General features: G+C 42.1%; 1 protein-coding gene across 1 annotated transcript; it reads right to left on the bottom strand.

The window, feature by feature from the left end:
• Nucleotides 1-1,349: 1,349 nt before the first annotated feature.
• BSX (brain specific homeobox) lies at nucleotides 1,350-7,616 on the bottom strand. Its single transcript, XM_038380756.2, has 3 exons — nucleotides 7,239-7,616; nucleotides 4,504-4,700; nucleotides 1,350-3,742 (listed from the first exon to the last, which is right to left on the bottom strand). Exons 1-3 carry the CDS (start codon nucleotides 7,498-7,500, stop codon nucleotides 3,494-3,496), a joined length of 708 nt encoding a protein of 235 aa, XP_038236684.1. The 5' UTR covers nucleotides 7,501-7,616; the 3' UTR covers nucleotides 1,350-3,493.
• Nucleotides 7,617-19,594: the final 11,978 nt, after the last annotated feature.

The raw sequence follows: 19,594 nt of genomic DNA, 5'->3' as shown, positions 1-19,594 counted from the left end.
CCTGCAAGCATACAAGCTCACAGAGACTCAACTATTGCAGTACAGCTGTGCACTCTCTTTGGAGGCATTTGCCTTGATGATCTTGAAAGTGGTAACACAGCACATGATAGTCCCTGCACTGTTTATTCAAAACAGGGTGTCTGGCAATGCCAGTCCAAGAGTGGGGTGAGTAACATCACACTCTCCTTAAAGAAAAGGAGTACCCGTGGCACCTTAGAGACTAACAAATTTATTAGAGCATAAGCTTTCGTGAGCTACAGCTCACTTCATCGGATGCACGAAAGCTTATGCTCTAATAAATTTGTTAGTCTCTAAGGTGCCACGGGTACTCCTTTTCTTTTTGCAAATACAGACTAACACGGCTGCTACTCTGAAACCTCTCCTTAAAGAGGAATAGACATTTTGCAAATGGCCAGTATAAATATAATTCTTAATCCAATGGTGCTCTCAACTTCTGTAGTCCCTGCAACTTCTTCTGTGCTTCCTGTCACATTTCCCATAATAATCCACCCTGCACTTTTTCCTGCCATGCAGTCTGCATGTACTCTCCACCTAAGAGCATTTACTACATGCCTTTGTTTCTAATAACTGGGAAAAAATCATTAGGAAGCATAATAATGTGCCTTTTCTGTTCACACAGGAGCAAAAGCAATTCTCACTGCAAGTGACAGAACCATACCCACAAATGCAAAGAATTCTGATTTTTTAATGTCACTCAGAGTAATGTACATTTTAAGTGATCCCTTGTGTGTATTTACTTCTGAATTCTCTCTTTTTTCTCTATTTCATAAAATTATTTGCTGAGAAATCATGGTCCTCATAAACCATGAATATCTTAGTCTGAATAAAGAATACTGTGACTTTAAGAACTGCTGCAAACAAAGACATTGGTGTATGTTTTCTTTTTACTGATGACATCGGTTGAGAAATCTGGTCTGTATAATACTCTTTTATATGGCGTTTGTTAGGAGTTCATGTTATCACTAAAAATGGTAATCAGAATCTTAACATTAACACATTATCATATAGCTCCTTGTTAGTATTAATTTTAATAACTAGTCTGTATGTTGTGGCTGTTTTACTCACACTTTTATTAAATGTTGAGGAAAGACATAACAACTCAAAAAATACTTCCACAGCCTACAAGATACAAATATAACATAAGAAAACTATCAAATTAAATATCAAATGCACTAAAATAACAGAAATTAAATGTATTGTCCTTCCTAGTGCTTTGGTTTAGGTATTGCTAGAGTCAGTGATCATGGATATATAATAAAGGCTTTCATCTAGCTGATATCTCATTGTATTGACACTATTCAATGACTTTTGTTATAGCTAGAATGGAGTTCAAGGGTGATTTTCTAAAGAACAATTATATATTCTTGGAATGTTGGTGGGTCTTACCCTTTGAACTATAATCTTTAAGAAGCTGCATACTTTTGTAGCAAGATATTTTGATTGAAAGTCATTAAAGAAAAGAGTTTTCTCTGAAGTGTTTGTAAACAGTCCAAAAACACACATTCATTGTCGGGAAGTTTTTCAGGTGTGATCTTTATTATTCTAATTATACTGCAAACCCACAAAAGGGAGGAAACATACAAGTTTAAATAAGTCATATTTTGCTGATGAATATGGGCCAGTTTTAAAATTTTTGCAACAAAACTGCATGTCCTACAGTCCAAAAACCAGAAGTGCAAAGGACACCCAACAACCAAATCAACTCTTAATAAAAAAAAATAATTAAAAACAATTACAAAAAACCCTAAAGAGACACTGAAATGGAATTTGGAGTATTTGCACAGACATGGTTTAAAATAGAACACCGTAGAAGACTTCAGAAATCAATCTTTCCTTACGTTTCTTCGAACAAAAGCTTGTATTCAGTATCAAATGTCTGTCAACAAGGATTGTGCATTTCCTTCTTGTCGGTACTTTATACCAGGAAATGTTTTGTTTAGCTGGAAATTCAAGATATTTCACTGTAATGTAAATAAATAAAAAGCAAGCCTGAGGCATCATTGAAGACTCTTATATACAACTCTGCAATGCAGAGATGGATTTGCAGTTTTATAGCTGGATATGTTTCAGGCTATCAGCCGAACATGTAGATTTAAAACTGCTGGACAGTTGCGAATTGCGGTATGGTGGAATTCATACAGCAGGCACTCGCAATGAAACATGAGTCAGACTTCAAACTAGTTTATGAACATACTCCATAAAAACAGAAATATTCTAAAACTGATTCACAGAAACGATTCATAAATCATACTTTGGATGGAGGTAAACTGTTAAAATTATATAAAATCAATTTTACTAAACAAATTCGATTCATTTTTTTCGGGATGTCTTAAGAAAAATCAAGTTTATTAGCAATGCTTTTTTCCCCCTTTACAAGCTCGGAATTATATACAATGTATTTTTCTTACCTGCTACTTTGGAGAAACTTTATGCAATTCAGTGTTTAAATATATGCATTCGCTGGAGTGTGTCTGATTTTAGGTGGGTTTCAGAATAGATTTTAGATGGTAATTTACAATAATATTAAGGGAAATTGTCTGGATACACCATTCATTGTCATTGCTTTGTGACTAAGCGGGCTTCTGTCTCACTCGAGTCGATGTATTCCTGATTTTTAACTCTCAGCACCAGTGTACTAAAATAATATACCTGATATAAGTTTGATGTTAAACTAGGGAAAGCTTTGCTAATGGATAAATGTTATCCATGCATTTCGAACGAGACCGGAAAATTGGAATATAGGGCGGTGATTTTGCTATCTTTTTATTCAGTTTTCAAAGCAAATGTCAAATTTGTACTTGGCTTTGAACGAAATTAGAAGTACCTCCTATTTATACAATATGTTTGCGGGACACACAAACTATCTGCCAAATAACAGAAGGCTGATTATACTTTTGTCTACGTTAGAGAATGTGATCGTGTTTAAACTCTGTGTCCAAAACAATCGAGTTTAGCCGTGACTAGCTGACTCTGTTGTCCTTGTCTACGCTGAGAGGCTCGTGTTAGCTAGCTATCTCGGTTGCTTTTAAGTCGTGCTTAAACACGATCAACCTCCCATGCTTAGTTGTGCTAGCTCAAAGGGACTCAAAAGTCGACAGCAGTTAACAAGCGTGAGCTGAATTAGAAATAACCAAGCCGGACAGATTCTACTCGCAACCAATGATATAAACCGGACTGCTCACACTATAATTATGTTTACATCGAATCCGATACGTTTCTTTCCCAGACTGTACAAATAGATCCTTCCAAACGTGACCTTAAAATATTCCCTGGCTCCAGCACTAGCCGGGTCTACTGGGGATTGCTGGGGTCTGGGACAAACTTTTTAAGCGACGAGTCAGACCGAGATCACACCTGCCTAGGTTATTGGGCCGAGGAGTCATGGCTCTTAGCACTCCGCGGGCAAACCCAGAAGATCAGATGCCTCCAGTCACCCAGGCCCTTCGCCTTGTGGGGCGGGGAAAGAGCATGTCTACATTAGATGCGGGGTGGCGCAAATGTCCCCATCCTCAATGATGTCCACCTCATCTTCGTTCTCCTCCAGCAGGAACGCGGGTTGCTGGCTGGCCTTGCGGAGGTCCGAGCTGGTTTTGTCGGTCAGTTCAGGCTCGCTCGAGCTCTGCTCCAGGCACTCCTCCCCGCTGGGGTTCTTTGGGTCGTCTTGGGTTTTTCTCAGTTGCTTTTTGTGCTTCATTCTTCTGTTCTGGAACCACGTTTTTACCTGTGAGAGAAAGGGGAGGAACGCATTCGCGTGTGCCCCAGCTCCCCAGGGGGCACCTACACCCCAGTGCATTGCATGAGCACACATGGCGGTAGCATGTGCCCCAGCTCCCCAGGGGGCACCTACACCCCAGTGCATTGCATGAGCACACATGGCGGTAGCATGTGCCCCAGCTCCCCAGGGGGCACCTACACCCCAGTGCATTGCATGAGCACACATGGCGGTAGCATGTGCCCCAGCTCCCCAAGGGGCACCTACACCCCAGTGCATTGCATGAGCACACATGGCGGTAGCATGTGCCCCAGCTCCCCAGGGGGCACCTACACCCCAGTGCATTGCATGAGCACACATGGCGGTAGCATGTGCCCCAGCTCCCCAGGGGGCACCTACACCCCAGTGCATTGCATGAGCACACATGGCGGTAGCATGCGCCCCAGCTTCACAAGTGGTAACTCCACCCAGTGCATGGCATGTCATTACCATGCTACCCGGCCTCAGACTGAGACCCCTCATCCCAGGATGCCCCCTCTGAACACAGCTGGAGGGCACCACGGGGGTGGCAGCTGCTGCCTGCTTCCCCTCGGGCATTTCCCCGGCTCTTTAGGCCACTGCAGAGAGCCGGGAAGTTGAGGAGAAGCCTGGGGCTGGGGAGCAGAGCCGGGGGCAAGCCCCAGTGTCCCTTCCCGGGTGGGGGTCTCTCCATCCCCGGGGTGTTGCACGGGAACCTCTCCCCTCCTACCCCCTCCGCCCCGGCTGGGTACCTGCGTCTCGGAGAGGCTGAGGGCGGCGGCCAGCTCCACGCGCTCCGGGGTGGACAGGTAACGCTGCATCTCGAACCTCTTCTCCAGGCCGGAGAGCTGCGAGTCGGAGAAGACGGTGCGGGCTTTGCGGCGGCGGCAGTGCTTGCCCGGCAGCTCGGCGTGCGGGTGGTGCTGGAAGAGGGCGGGCACGGGCATGCCTGCAGTGTGGGGCACAGGGGAGAGAGGCCGTGGGACGGGGCGGGGACCGAGGCTGGAGAGCCGGGGTCCTCTCCCCCTTCCCCAGCCCAGCCGGGAGGGAAAGGCGCTCCCCACCCCTGCCCTTCCCCACCCACCCTGTGTGGACAGTGCACGCCGCAGGGCGAGGGGTGGGAGCGCAGCGGCCGCTGGCCCGCACCGCTCAGACTTGTGTGTGTGACCCGGGAGGAGTCTCTGGGGTGGCAGACCCCGCACCTAGGTAAGTCAAGGTGGCTCGTCTCCCCAGGGGCCAGGCGACTCCCCGAATCCTCCCTACATTCTGTTCGCACTGCTTTCTTCTTGGGGTGAGGGGCATAGTCTGTCCCAGGCTGGCATCTCCCTCCCGCACACAAAGAATACACCAGGAGGTTGCTTAGAATTTGGCACAGTTGTTCTCCTGGGCAGCCGCTTTGCATTAACTCATTCCACAGACATAGCTCAGCTGGAGAAATGTTAAGTAGAAGGGTTTTGTGTGTGGGTGGGTGTGTGTTCTTTTTACACATACACACACACACACACCAGTGAAAGGTTTTTTTTTTAAAGTACACTGTCATGAACAAGGTGGGTATTTACAAATTGTGCTACAAGTGGAATTTTGGTCTGGTTGCAATTCAGGGGTCTAGAATAAAGACAATTGTTATTTAAACAATATTATATATAAACCCACCTGTGTATATAGGTACTATAATTATACAAACATAAATGCACACATAAAACGTGAGTGTATGTAATATATAATTACACAAACGTGTGTAATTGTGTGTATATACACACCCACAAACACACACAGAATAATTGTAAACATATACACACAGGTTTCAGAGTAGCCGCCGTGTTAGTCTGTATTCGCAAAAAGAAAAAACAAAAACTCTAAGGTGCCACAAGTACTCCTTTTCTTTTTGCATATACACACAGTTACACAAACATGGGCACACTCATTTTGGGTATGTAATTGTATATTACACACATACAAACACAGAGACGTGTGTATGTAATCAGATTACACGAGTGTATTAGGTGTGTCTATTTCTTTAACCTGTGAACTTAATCCCCCCCACACACACACACACTTATTTTAGAAAACCAGCGCGGGATGATATGTTGAGGTATAGATCTGTGAAACCCATCGCTTTGCAGCACTATATCATGAGGGTCGGTTCTCTCTCTGCCCTCCTCACTCTCCCCACCCCATATATAACAGTGGAAAAACAACATACTCAAACTCGGTTAAAAAGAAAAGAGTAGCGGGCTGATTTCCGAGGTGGGGAGGATTCGTACATCGGATTTAGTTTCTCTGTATCTCTATTCCGAACCCTACACGCGTTTCCGTTCAAGTTGTTGCTATTGATGGTAGCGAATAATAAATCCAACCCTCGCTTTTCATTTGATCATTCGATTTCTTTGTGATGTATTCATCAGCCGCTCTGTTAAATACTTCGAAGGGTCCACTTTTTTTTTCTTTTTTCCAGCCACAGGTAAGGGTTTTTATTTTATTTTATTTTATTTTATTAGACAATTGGTTCGGTTTGTTCGCCCTCGCCTCTGTAATTCTGTACTGGATTGATTTTCTTGTTTTCCGCATATTTGAATCGGGCACATTTTTGAAAATCGAAATTCACAACCAGCTTCCGGGGAGGCACAGAAAATATTTACCACCCGTGCTGCGAAGATCAGAAGGACAAGGACTAACTGATTGACTGGATACGGGAAAGGACAGTCGTAACATAATTTAACTTTTTTTAAAGGCCAATCTTTTAGCGTACAAAGCCGAAGAAATACGGAATTTTATCCCAGACAGCTACGCAGATAAATTCCTCTGAACTTTTTGGTACTAAATAGTCAGTGATCGGATGCATTGATCGTAAATAAAAAGGTGCAAAATCATTTTAAATAACTTGGAAATCGAGGTTGTTGACCCCCCCCCCCCATATGAACGAAACTAACAGAGTTTCCGCTCTTTTGAAGAGGTATGCTCTAAAAGTAGGTCAGTGACGGATACACAGGTCTGTGACAGCAGCCTCGATAGGATTTCTGCTGGCTTATTTTTTAAAGCACAGAACATTTGGACCCGAAGAAAAGATTCTCTCGAAAAGTGAGTAAGCAAACTGTTCACAGAGAGGGAGATTAGACACCAGTCTCTGACAGCAGGAGAAGAACTGCAACGTGCACATTATCTTTGCTATCATCGTCAATATATCCCTACATGTATAGGCACCGGCTAAATCCGCTGATGCTGTTGATCCAGGGCACGGAATAATATAAACTAGTGGAGTCTGATTATTACAATGATTCCCCAAAACCGTAGCATCGGCAGGCGTGTAAAATCTGCCTTGATGTATAACAGGTGCCATTCCTTGAGGGATGGAGCGTGCCCCTTGCTAGGAGATGAAATCCCCCACGTCTGCAGTGCTGGGCTCTAAGGCTGGGTTCGCCTGTCAGCACACTCCCCCTCTCCTTCTAAAGCCGAAACAAACACAAGGCGAATGGGACACCCAACTTACCCGAGGTGGTTAAGAAGTACGGGTGGTGATGCTCCGGCTTGTGGAGCGCATGGTGCGGATGGGGCGCCAGGAGGGTGGGTGTGGGCATCAGAGGGTATCCATAGTCCAGGAGAGGAACCCTGGAGGCTAAGGGGCTGGAGAAGTGCTCTGGCGGGACCTCTCTCAAGGACTTGGGCTTGTGGAGCAAAATGTCTTCGATGAAGAAGGAGGTCGGCCTTGGCGCGGAGACAGGATGCACTGGCGCGGTAAAGTGGAGGTTCATTTCCCCAGCTGGTGGGGACAGCGCTGGAAGAAGGGGCTGCCCGAGGGGGGGGACAGCCTCCGATTTCAGCCCCGCTGGCTGAAAACCCGCAGATCGCAAGAGCCAGAAGAGAAGATCAAGGTGGCTTCGGGCGGCTTGGAGGAGATTTGTGAAGAGAGGGGGCTCTGCCGCGAGCCAATCGCGCACCAGCAGGGCGGAGGGAAAAGGGTTTTTCATTTCCCAATGTCACCCAAATTAATGGGGAGGTTGAAAGGAAGGGGGCGCTGGCCAAGGTCCTGAATCAGTCCATTAAAGGGCTGGGGCGAGGCCGTTGGGATAGTTAGTTATGCAAGAAGGGGGCATGGAAAACTGCTCCGAGCTGATGGAGATTCTGAAGCAGACCGAGCCCCAGGATCCCAACAATAGAGAGAGAGGGTCCCCTTCAAAAATGTAGGTGCTTCAGGGTCAGACAAATGTCTGCAGCCCGCCAGCACTGGCTTATTAAATAGAGGCAGGCACGTTTCCCTGGCTCTGCATCCCTATGCGGGTGCAGATGCAAAAGGAGGGATATGCTTGAGCACACAGCGCCTAGCACATGCTGCCACGAGCCCAGATGGGGGCCTCTGACCCCCGCCTCAATACAAACCAACACTCGGGTTGTTCCAAATGGAAAGAAAAGGGCCAGATCCTCAGCTCTGGTGTAAGCCAGAGTTAACTTTAAGGGGTTGCTTGGGGGTCAGTGGAGCGACATTCATGTACAGCCACGGAGGAGCGAGCCGCAAGAAGCTGAGTAGAATGAATATTTCCATGTGTAGATGCTTTAGTTTATGTCAAAGCAACAAGTCTTTAGAGCTGGTTGAAATGTTTCCACATTTCAACATTTGACTCAAAAGGGACAAAATAATTTTTGGTGGCCTTGTCTGTCATTTTTGCTGCGCTTTTCCAACCAGTTCTACTTTATTTATATTTTACTTTTCCAGCGTTGGACGTGTTCCTCCTATACCATTTCCTATCTACAGCCGCATCCCTGCCATTCCCAGCTATTATCCTATTGAGGGGTTTGTTCCAATTTTTCCCCCTTCTGTTTGCCTTTTTTTCCCCCCCTAATCTGTAGCATTCATTTCTCCGGAGTCAATTTGCTAAAATTAGGGTGATACACCACATCATAGCCGAGATAATTTGGGCTCGCATCTCGGAAAATTGCTCTAATTATTGATGTTAAACTCAGGGAAATTAGAAGAAGGCACTTCGCCTTCATCTCCTGATTTTCAGCTCTAATTTGTTGAAATCGAGTTGTCATCACAATTCCAATCACTAGTGTTAATAGTAAAAGTGTTTTAATAGAGCCAGAATTCTCGCAGCCCATGCTATTAGATAATTAGGGAAAAGATGTTAGGAAGGCAAGTGCTAATCCTTGGGCACAGGGACTGCATTTCCATCGGATCCAGCAGGTAGAACAAATTAATTACCAGAATCAATTAGTCCTAAAAGTATAGTTCTCCAGGAAGTGTGAGCCATGTCTTCCATATGTATGAGCTGGTAAATGGCAAATAGATGGAGAAACCTTTAAAAGAATAGAAATGGCAATCATGATATTTTAATGAAGCTGGAACTGGAGCACAGGAGTTTCCCAATATTACTTTTACATGCACGTGTAGAGAGGCCTCGTGCAGAAACACCATCCGTTTGATTCCAGTTGTATCTTTCAGAGAGCGAGCCAGCATGTTGATGTTAGTTTTTAAATAGACAGTTTTAAATGACGTGTTATGCTTCCTGCATTGCTTTGGTTTATTTTGGGCCAAATGTTGCACTCGTTTATCAAACTCTGTATACTAAGATAAACATTCTATTTAGATAGATAGATCGATCCACCCAACGCTTATTTTATGTGTGTGTGTGCGCACACACACACACACACACACACACACACACAAATAGTCTAACTAGATATGGAAGGTTTCAGAGTAGCAGCCGTGTTAGTCTGTATTCGCAAAAAGAAAAGGAGTACTCGTGGCACCTTAGAGACTAACAAATTTATTTGAGCATAAGCTTTCGTGAGCTACAGCTCACTTCATCGGATGCATTTGGTGGAAAAAACAGAGGGGAGATTGATATACACACACACAGAGAACATGAAACAATGGGTTTATCATACACACTGTAAGGAGAGTGATCACTTAAGATAAGCCATCACCAGCAGCAGGGGGGCGGGGGAAGGAGGAAAACCTTTCATGGTGACAAGCAAGGTAGGCTATTTCCAGCAGTTAACAAGAATATCTGAGGAACAGTGGGGGTGGAAGAGAACACAACCACGCATATAATGTATGTGCATATAACATATACACACACAAATATTAGAAGAATGTATGCACATAACATGCGCAAACATCTTTATATTATATACACAATGTGTGTGTATATACATACATACATTTATAGACAGGTATAGACATAACAAAAAGGTGTCCAAGCAAGGGTTCTTGTATTTAAAAGCATAAATAAATAATAAACTCTGTCCGGGTATGTGCGTGTTTGTCTATTTTGTGGCGATATTTGTTTAGCTGTTGGGATATACCTATCTCTGATTACATAGAGGTATGGGTTACTTTAGCATACACTTTTTCTATTCCGGTCACCAGAAATTGACTCTGGTAAGTTTCTCTTAGCCCTTTCGGAGCAGGACTCTTCTCTTCCCCAGAAAAAATCTGCTCTGGGATCCTCCCATGAAAGGCTAATTTCTGCATCAACTCAGGATTTTGGATGGCGCTTTAAAAACACAACAAGCTAACAACTTTCTCTTAGGAGCAAATGGGAAAGCAAATGAATTAATAGTGATGAAACGGGTCTAATGCGCAACTTGTTAATGGAGGCAGCGCAGCCAGGGAGAGGTAAGCTGCTTGACTAGCCATTTCATCAAATGAAATTACTTCTTGGGGAGTGCTGGCGCGCCTGCTTTAGCCATCAGCGATATTTCTTTTTAAAGAAGATTCAAAGATTAAAGAAATGTTACTTCTGCCAGCTGGAGCTGCAGCCCCAGGACTAAACCAACAGTTTAATAGTAATGTCAGATAGCTGGTTCCATTCAGCGCATGAAACATTCGCTCCCCCCTTATTTAAAAGACAAAATGGCGGTAGAGTCGGGGTGGGGAGTAGTGATGCAATTTATTAATTTAGCCTCTGGAAGATTGCAAAGAAAAACTCTTATCACCCAGAGCAGCCAAGGAGCGGAATAAACTGCAGTAATTCAATGGCTATGCAAAGGTTGGAAAATAAAGTTAAGGGAAGGCGAAGACCTCCAAGTAGCATTTTTCAAGAGTGTATAAGGAAGTTGCTTTCTTAAATTAAGCATTTTACCCTGCTTTTTTGGCGTCAAAAGTGGGGCACTGGACGCTTCCTGCTACAAATTGAGATTTTGGGGCAGCTAGAAGTGTTTTCCATTTGAACCCAGCGTTACTGTCCGGAGGGAAAGATGGGCTCTAAATGGGGTCTCTGCTTCTTGCTGTCCAAGATGCAGTGCATAGGCTTCCGATTTGTTTTACCCTGTAGTCCCCAGGTCTGGACTCCCCTCCACTCTAGAGGTTATTCCCTAGAATCTGACTGCCACCGCTGGGTGAATTTTTTTTCCCCCCATCTCTCTTCTCCCTAGGGCCTTTCCTCCTCTCGACCCGTCTTTAAAGCTCCTCTCTTTTGCCTTTCCTCTCTAAGCTCTGCAAGGCGGAATGTTCCTCTGTGTAGAAACTAACAAATTCTAAGCCACAAAATAATTATATGGTCCTGCAGGTTTTCTGACCCTGGAAAAAAGTACGTACAAAGGAGGCACCTTGATTGCAAGTTAAACATCCACCGCTAAGAGTCAGACGGCATCTGAAGGTGTGAATCAACACACATTCATAACTTCTGTCTGGTCCCTCTTTCCCTTATGTCCTAGCTTGTCCTAGAGCCAGAGGAACTAAGGACCTCACACTGCCGGCTCTCGCTGTTCATCCAAGGAGCGCTGAGTGTGACCAACGTTGTCTTACACGCTAAGAGGCAGCTTGGGTCTATAAAGAGATGTCTCCTGCCGCCAGCTGTGCCCAATCCCGCCGGGGGGTGAAGTTCCCCCATTGCATTTCATGTGATGTTTTGCAACAAATTACTGCAAAGCCTTGGGAAAACGGAGGCTTTGCGTTACTGATTGGTACCTGTTTCACTGGAATGCAGCTATACAACAAGAGAGGGAAGATGATGGCATATGACAGAGTAACAGCCCTTCCACCATGCTTCCAAAGGAAACCGATTTCCTCTGCAGTTTTGAAAAACATCTTCTTGAAGAGACCTCAGATGCGAGCTGACAAATAAACCCGTCATGGCATCTAATAGGGCCTGCGGTTCATAACCCTTCCTGTTATGTGCTCACGGTCTGTGAAGGACTTGAATTAAATCTGAGTGAGGGAAAGGTATGCAAGCTTGCCAGAAAAAGCAGATTAAAGATTGCTATGAGGACCCGATCTTTTCTTTAGGCAAAAAATATACTGCCGGATCAGGCCTATAAAAGCAGAGTTGTCTTATTTTATGCCTCGTCTGGATGTGATTTTTTAGAGGCGCTGAAAGCCTGTTGGAGTTGTGATAGGGCTCAGCACTTCTGAGGACTTAGATTATATGCGGTGATCGATATTTTCTCTTGGAGCTACCCTGCCCCTCTCTTCCACATTGGAGAAGGCTAAAAATCCCTTTCCAAATGAACAGATCATCTCAGCCTGCCACTTTCAATGTCTGTATGTCTTCAAAATATGATTATCACAGGACTTTCAGATTACGGCAGAGCTGAGTTTTGGCCTTTTCCAGCCAATAGAATGAAGCAATTTCTGCAGCACTAAAGGGTTTAAACCCATAGACTTTTGTTATAATTATATATGTTTCTACATGGAGCCAGTTGGAATCCACAGCCATTTCTTGCACAGATTTAATAGCAGCAAACATTCCCTCTGTCAGCGATTGGTGTAGGTCTTGCAATGAGAAGAAGTGTAATTCATATTTGGAAATGCAAGTGGTTCTCTGCCCCACAAGGCAGCTGCATTTTCTGCTCTTAAAGATAAGTGATTCTTCCTTTCCAGAGATTAGAAATCTAATTTTGATTTAAAATATTGGGCCAGGTTCATCGCTGGTATAAGTACATTGATGGTACTGGGTTGATTTTAGTAGGATTACATCAGGGATGTATTTGGCTGATTTCTGTATAATTCCACCTATAGACACTTACCTACCTCTGTATTGTGCAGGAAGGGGGAAGGTAGCATCAGATGCAAGTCCCTCCTTGCCTTTAAATAATTAATACACTCAAAAATGAAGGGTAAAATGAATAGCAACACTCACTTTCCGAGGTGCACCTTAACTCAGTATTACAAAGACCCAGACACAACCCTAATTGCAGAAGATGTCTAAAGGGCACCAGCCCTCGTTCAGCTGAAGTAGCAACGTATGTAACAAGCAGAGACTTTATTTCAGTCTCAGAAGACACCGGCTATAGCAGTGAGGAACCCTTTGCATTTCATTAGAGCAGTTAAGAATTTGAAGTTTAATCTGCAGCCTTTAATTTTGTGTTCAAACTTCTACTGGCGTTGAAGCCTTTTCCAGCTGTTAACACCCTCGATCCCCCCCCCCAAGAAGCCTCATCCCGTGTTCCTTTCACACCCCAAATCCCTATCTGCTTCAATGGGAGTTTGAGGTACACAAGGGAAGTAGGATTGGGTCCCGGAGCTGCGTCTGAAAGAAACACAGATGGGGTTTAGCTTCCCAGAGTTGACGGGGCCCTGCTCCCTGGTGGGTTCTTAGGCACTAAGATAGTCCAAATACTAATGACGCTAAGCGATAGAGAGGATCAGGTTCTCAGCTGGGGTACATCAGTGTTGTTCCAATCAAGCCCCTCTACTTCAAGTCAATGGAGATGGGCTGAGTCACCAGCCCAATTATTTTTAGGACTATATTTGGGGGTTACAGTGAGGTTTTCATGCCCATGCTGGGACAAATTAAGGCAGTCTGGGGTCCTAGGTACAGCTCGCATTGTCCCTCCCAATGCCACACATACCATGCAGCATGGGGTGGCAGCAGGTTTCAAAGTTAAAATGAATGTGGCAGTTCACCCTTCTTGGAGCTATTGTTTCAGGCTGGCTGCAGGTTCAGGCATGCATCAACAACATGTTTTGGGGCTTTTTGCACCTGTGAGGGCTAGATTTTTTTTTAAATGAAGGCAGTATTTCTGATTTCATCATGCATCTGCAGGAGCTGAGGTCTTAGGCATGTGTTTATATTGTCTGTGCATTCATCCAATCCTGTGCCCATATTCAGATCTTTGCTTCTACACTGAAATTTTGCCCCATACTCAGGTTGTGGTTGGGTATCCTGGATGCTTCTTGTTTATGTGGTTTGGTTTGGTTTGGTTTTGAAATGAAAATGATAATAATCGGGGGAAGGGGTAAAGCTCACCTCTTTCCAAGAAAATGCAAACCTTGGCAATTATCTAAAATCCTGTCTCCAATGTTTTGTTTTTCAGCTGGGTCCCTTGGCCACATTCCCCATTCCAGCACCCAGCAGGATCATTTGATTTTTGAAAGAGTCTGAAATTGGGCATCTTAGATGTTTCCTTGGAATCTGTTTTTGAATTAGTTTCCTTCTTCATCTGGTTACATACTAATTCTTCTTCTATAGCATGGCCTGCACATGGGCATTACTCACACCCTTGAGACCTAGGTCATTATTTTATCTAACACCATCTGTACTTTGGGCTCCTGGTTAATCCCTTACTCTTATATAAATGTATGCTCACTTCTGTGGTTATTGCTTTGCTGTTGTCTAAGCACCTTAACATTTATTCATTTTCTTTTATTCCAATAGTGGAACAGTCATCTGTAACACTCAACATTTTTATCCATTTTTTTTTGTTTATTAATCAGGCTTTTCCTCATTTCTTTACGTTGATGATGTATGCACCTTTTACAGCCTTGCTTTTAGCCTTCATGGATGAATAAACCTCCTTCTCCCTTTTTTTTTCATTCCACTTTTGTTTGACTTATATAGGATTCCAATGTTCTTTTGTGCTTTTTCTCTGCTTTGTCATATACCTTCTGCAGCTCCAGGGCCCTCTTGGAAACATCCTGTGGCAATTTTGCTTACCGAATGCTTTGAATAGAAAGACCGTGCTTCTGATCTCACTTACTCCAGTGTAAATCAGCTACAAATCATTGAGATGCATCAGGTTTTAAATTTCTAATTCTCTTTAAATTTTTTTCTGATTTTCTACTGCTTAAAATCTGTCATTATGAAACTTTAAAAAAATAAAAACCACATCATTCATAAATGTGAAGATCACCTCGTCTGACTTTCTGAATAACCCAAGCCAGAGAATTCCACCTATTCCTGTATCAAATACATACACAAAGATTTTAAAAAATGAATACTCTGAGTTTACATATAACTTTTTATCTAAAGATATGAAACTGCTTTACCAATAAGAGTGAATATTATCATCCTCCATTTTATAGAGGAGAAAACTAAGCTAATGAAGATTGAAATGAATTGCCTGAGTTACCTAGAAGTCAGTGGAAGAGCTCGGAATAGAGCACCCGTTTTCCTGTCTCCTAGTTCTATGCTATAACCATTGGACAACACTGCCTTTAAATAATACAGAATAATGGCTCTCAACCTTTCCAGACTATGGTATCTGCTTTGTCTTGCATAACCTCTAGTTTCATCTCACTTAAAAACTACTTGCTTACAAAATCAGACATCAAAATACAAAAGCGTCACAGCATGCTACTACTGAACATTTGCTTACTTTCTAATTTTTACCATATGATTATTAAATAAATCAATTGGAATACAAATACTGGACTTACATTTCAGTGTATAGTATATAAAGCAGTATAAGCAAGTCATTGCCTGTATGAAATTTTAGTTTGTACTGACTCTACCAGTGCTTTTTCTGTAGCCTGTTGTAAAACTAGGCCAATATCTAGAGGAGTTGATGTACCCCCAGCGGTATGTATACCCCTGGTTGAGAACCACTGATATAGAAAGTGTGCATGTGTGTAGGGGTGGAAGATAAGCAGCTTCCCTTTGGAGTATTTCCAGCATGCCACCACATTAAATATCCCCAAGATTTCCAGCAAACACTATTGTACTATGAGAAGTCCCATTGAAATGAATGGCACTATTTATGGTAGGAAGCGGGACACAACCTAGCATGTGTTTGTAGACTTGAACCCTAATTTAGTCTCACTGTTTCCTTGTACTCCACTGTTGGTCTGTCTGAATCCATCTGTTGCCTCTTGTCTTTAACTGTGAGCTCTTTGTGGTGGGGAGAGTCTTTTGGTTCTGTGTTTGTACAGCATCTAGCACAGTGGGGTCCTGGTCCATGGCTAAGGCTCATAGGTGCAACAATAATACAAACAATAACAACCTCTAGTTAAACAGGCAGGGAGGCAACCAGCCTCAGTGTGCAAGCTCAGTTTTTCTGCTCTACAGTTTAAATGTACCATCTCTTATATCATCTTCATGATTATATAATTACCTTACACCTTAGTCTGTCCCATGCTTCGCTGCACATTGGGCTACCCACATTTGCCATCCTTGCCTGTCAATTGCCCTTCACTCCAAATCTTCCCATTTCATGTGGAGGTGCTTGATGTCATTCTGAACTGCTTGCTTCCATGTTATTTGAAATCTTCCTCTCTTCTTGCATTTTCTGGTTTCCATTCAGGGACCGTATTTGGTTACATGTTCTTTTTCAATCCTCAGCACAGGTCCCAGCCACTGATGTCTTCTTTTATAGATTTGTGAGAGGGTACCTTGTCGAGTAATTTTTCTGACTTCTTCATTCGTCTTCCTATCTCTCTATGTTATTCCCAATATTCTTCTCAGACATTTGTGATGAAGAGCATCCAGCGTTTGCGTCTCTTTCTCAGTAAGTTGCCATGTCTGGCTGTTATATGTTGTGATGGCAATGCTTTGTACACATTCAGTTTTATCTTGAGGGAGATGTTTTTGAGTTGCCAGGTGTTTTTAAGTCTTCCAAATGCAGCGATGGCCTTCCTGATTCTTCTTCTTATTTCCTCTGAACTAGTACCATATTGGCTGATGGTACTTCCAAGGTACATAAAACTGTCCACCTTCTCCAGTTTCTCTTCTTCAATTTTGTTTTCTGTCCCTATAGTCCCCATTAACATGACTTTATATTTCTTTGCATTGTATATAATACATACATTCAAATACCACCTATTATATACCATTCTTTAAATGTGTATGCTCATTGAGTGTAGGACTCAAACTGATACGGTCTTAGATATAAATTTGTATGGCAAATCATTTATGAGCAAATCATTAAACCTTTTTCTTTCATGTCTGCTTCAACCAAACTGTAAAACTAGTTGGACCTAGTTTACCAAAAAGATAACCTTTTTGATGATCAAAGGGAAAGATTGGTTCCATTACTTGCATTAGTCCGAGTTGTCAGTACCATAGCCTTCAGAATAAAGGGAGAAATGTATTTTAGAAAGATCTGAGTAACACACTTTACTCATAACTTTTTTGTATTATATTGCTTCTTGACTGTTTCAGCTTACTCTGTAGCTGGGCACTTTATTTTAAGCACTCCAGAAGTGGACGACAAGCCGAGGGGAAAGATAGACTGTATCTGACATCAAGCAAATGCCTCTTCAGATAAGGCTTTTCTACTGGAAATTATGTTTGGAAATGGCATTTTGTATATTGCCAAAGATGAGGTATTCAAATGGGGAAGTGATGTAAGATAATGTCCTCTAACATTAAAAATAGTCTGTGATCTTGGCAGATATCCTTATATTAAAAATTATGACTATTTTAGTATTCTAAGAATTCTAAACAAATAATGATGTTATCATAAACCAATAGGGTAAAATTTACATGATTTTCCCACACATTGAAAATCACACAACCCCAAATTATTGAGCATAGAAATATTGGTTCAATCTGGCTGTTTTTCATAGTGCCAATTCCCTTTGTAATTTACTGTGGGACACCCAAAAAGGACATAATTTGCCCTTATAATTTTAGGGCTTGATCCAAAGTGGATAGAAAGACTGCCACTGACTTTGGATTAAGCCCTATATATGAAGGAATGTGGTCTAAAGTTTGAAGCAAGGGATAGGAATCAAGTTCTTTGTTGATGTTGCATATGAGGGTCAGTATCTGTTAGCTAGAACAGCAGACGGAAAAGAACTCCTTAGTTCTAGTCCCAATTCTACCACTCACATGTTGTATGGTCTTGGGGGCAGCAAACACTTTTCGGAAGTGGCTTCTGATTTTGGGTTAAGATCTGTGCACTTTATTCATGTAGAACTTCCTTTGACTTCAGTGAGTAAATTAAGGAGTAAGATTATTAAGGTTTAATCCACAAGAAGGCAATATAGAGGTGGTTATATTTTCTCTCAGCAGTAAGTGAACCCTGAGCTAAACCCAATTGTCTTAAGAAGCGGATGCACCTCATAACATGGAAATGAATCTGGTGCTTCCATCCAGCTATATATCATATGTAGCAAGAACTGTAGAGCATTCAGTGGTGATGTCATATCTTAAGCTGTGTAAATGGGAAGGTGTGTGGAAACAGCCAGAAAATGTTAATTACCCATTTACCTCTACCTTATTAAAATTTTCCCCCTTCCTCCCACTGGAGTGTTTAGCTACTATGTTGATCTATATACCAAAAAGAGAACAACAAAAATCATTTTCAAATATTTTTATAAAGGGACAACAATTTATTATTTAATTATGGTAGCATCCAGAGGTCCCAGATCAGAGCCCAAGTATACTAGGCACTGTATATGCATATAATCAACAAGAGTAAAGCTTGGACACTAATTAAAGACACTTCAGATATGTATAGCAGGCAACAGAAATGGTGATGGGGTAAGTGGGAAGTAGAGGTTACCAGAACTCCTTCTTATATAGACTATTATTTTGTCTATTTGAGTTGAATACACATTTCTTTTCTCCAGCTCAAGATGTTGCTTGGAAAGTTCACCTATCCAGCTCACAAAGAACTTGTACATATGGAAGAAAATTATGATGCTTAATTATGGTGAAAGAGACCCTATTAACAAATTACATATATGGCAAAGTCCTATAGAATTAATAAGAATGACAGAGTAGGGTTCTATAAAAATTAGTTTTATTTTATAAAAAAAATCACTCAAACATCTACAAAATGTAATGAAAGAATTATATATTTTCTGCAAGTTTTTTTTTTTAACTTCCAGGTACATTTTACTATTTACTCCTTACCTCCCTGCTATAGGATTCTATACATTGGCTTAACAAATTCTATAAGAAGGAAATTCATCTCTATAAAATTCTATAGGATTTTCCCATTCAGGAGAACTCTTGTAAAAGACACTTGCATAATATATGGAACTAATAGGTTTTTTGGGTTTTTTTTAGAGAAAGGAAATACTACAGGAAACCTGCCTATAATAAAAGCGTATAAGGGCTCCCGAAACATCGGACATCTGGATGAATTTGATTGTGGGTTTTTTTTTTAAACTTTCTACTTACTTGGTATGTGTTAAGCATTAATTATATATTTTCCTATTCTATAAATAGATTATCCATGCAGTTTACAGTGTTAATGTTATAATCATCCTACTGTTACAGTAGGATGCTAAATTACAATGAACATACCTATGATCTCCCAAATCCTGCTCCCATTTGCTCTTGACTTCATTGGGGACCAGGTTTGCCTCTGTATCCATCTTTGCAAATGAGTTTGCTCTGGTTTTTTACATGAAAATTACCTATAAAAATCACATAGGTCTAGAGCTATAAGTATCCATACAGGAAAACCGCAGGAAAATAATAAGAAACATATCAGAACCAATGGCCTGAAAGAGCTTTAGATATTTTAGAATTTTCATAGCCATGTACATTTTTAACTGGGTCTTTATTTTAAAAAAGGATATTTTCTTTGTGTCCAATTAAGATCAGCCTATGTTCCATAATAAATAAGCTGAGAATGGAGGATTTTCCAGTTTATGTCTGCTTGTAAATGTAATTTCCCTCCCCCCACACACATTAAATTCATTTATCCTAGTGCATTTTAATAGACATT

The sequence above is a fragment of the Dermochelys coriacea genome, chromosome 22 (assembly GCF_009764565.3).
Source record: "Dermochelys coriacea isolate rDerCor1 chromosome 22, rDerCor1.pri.v4, whole genome shotgun sequence".
In the NCBI taxonomy this organism is placed as follows: Eukaryota; Metazoa; Chordata; order Testudines; family Dermochelyidae; genus Dermochelys; species Dermochelys coriacea.
The sequence above is the reverse complement of the archived record's forward strand: the minus strand, read 5'-3'. Positions and strand labels throughout refer to the sequence as shown.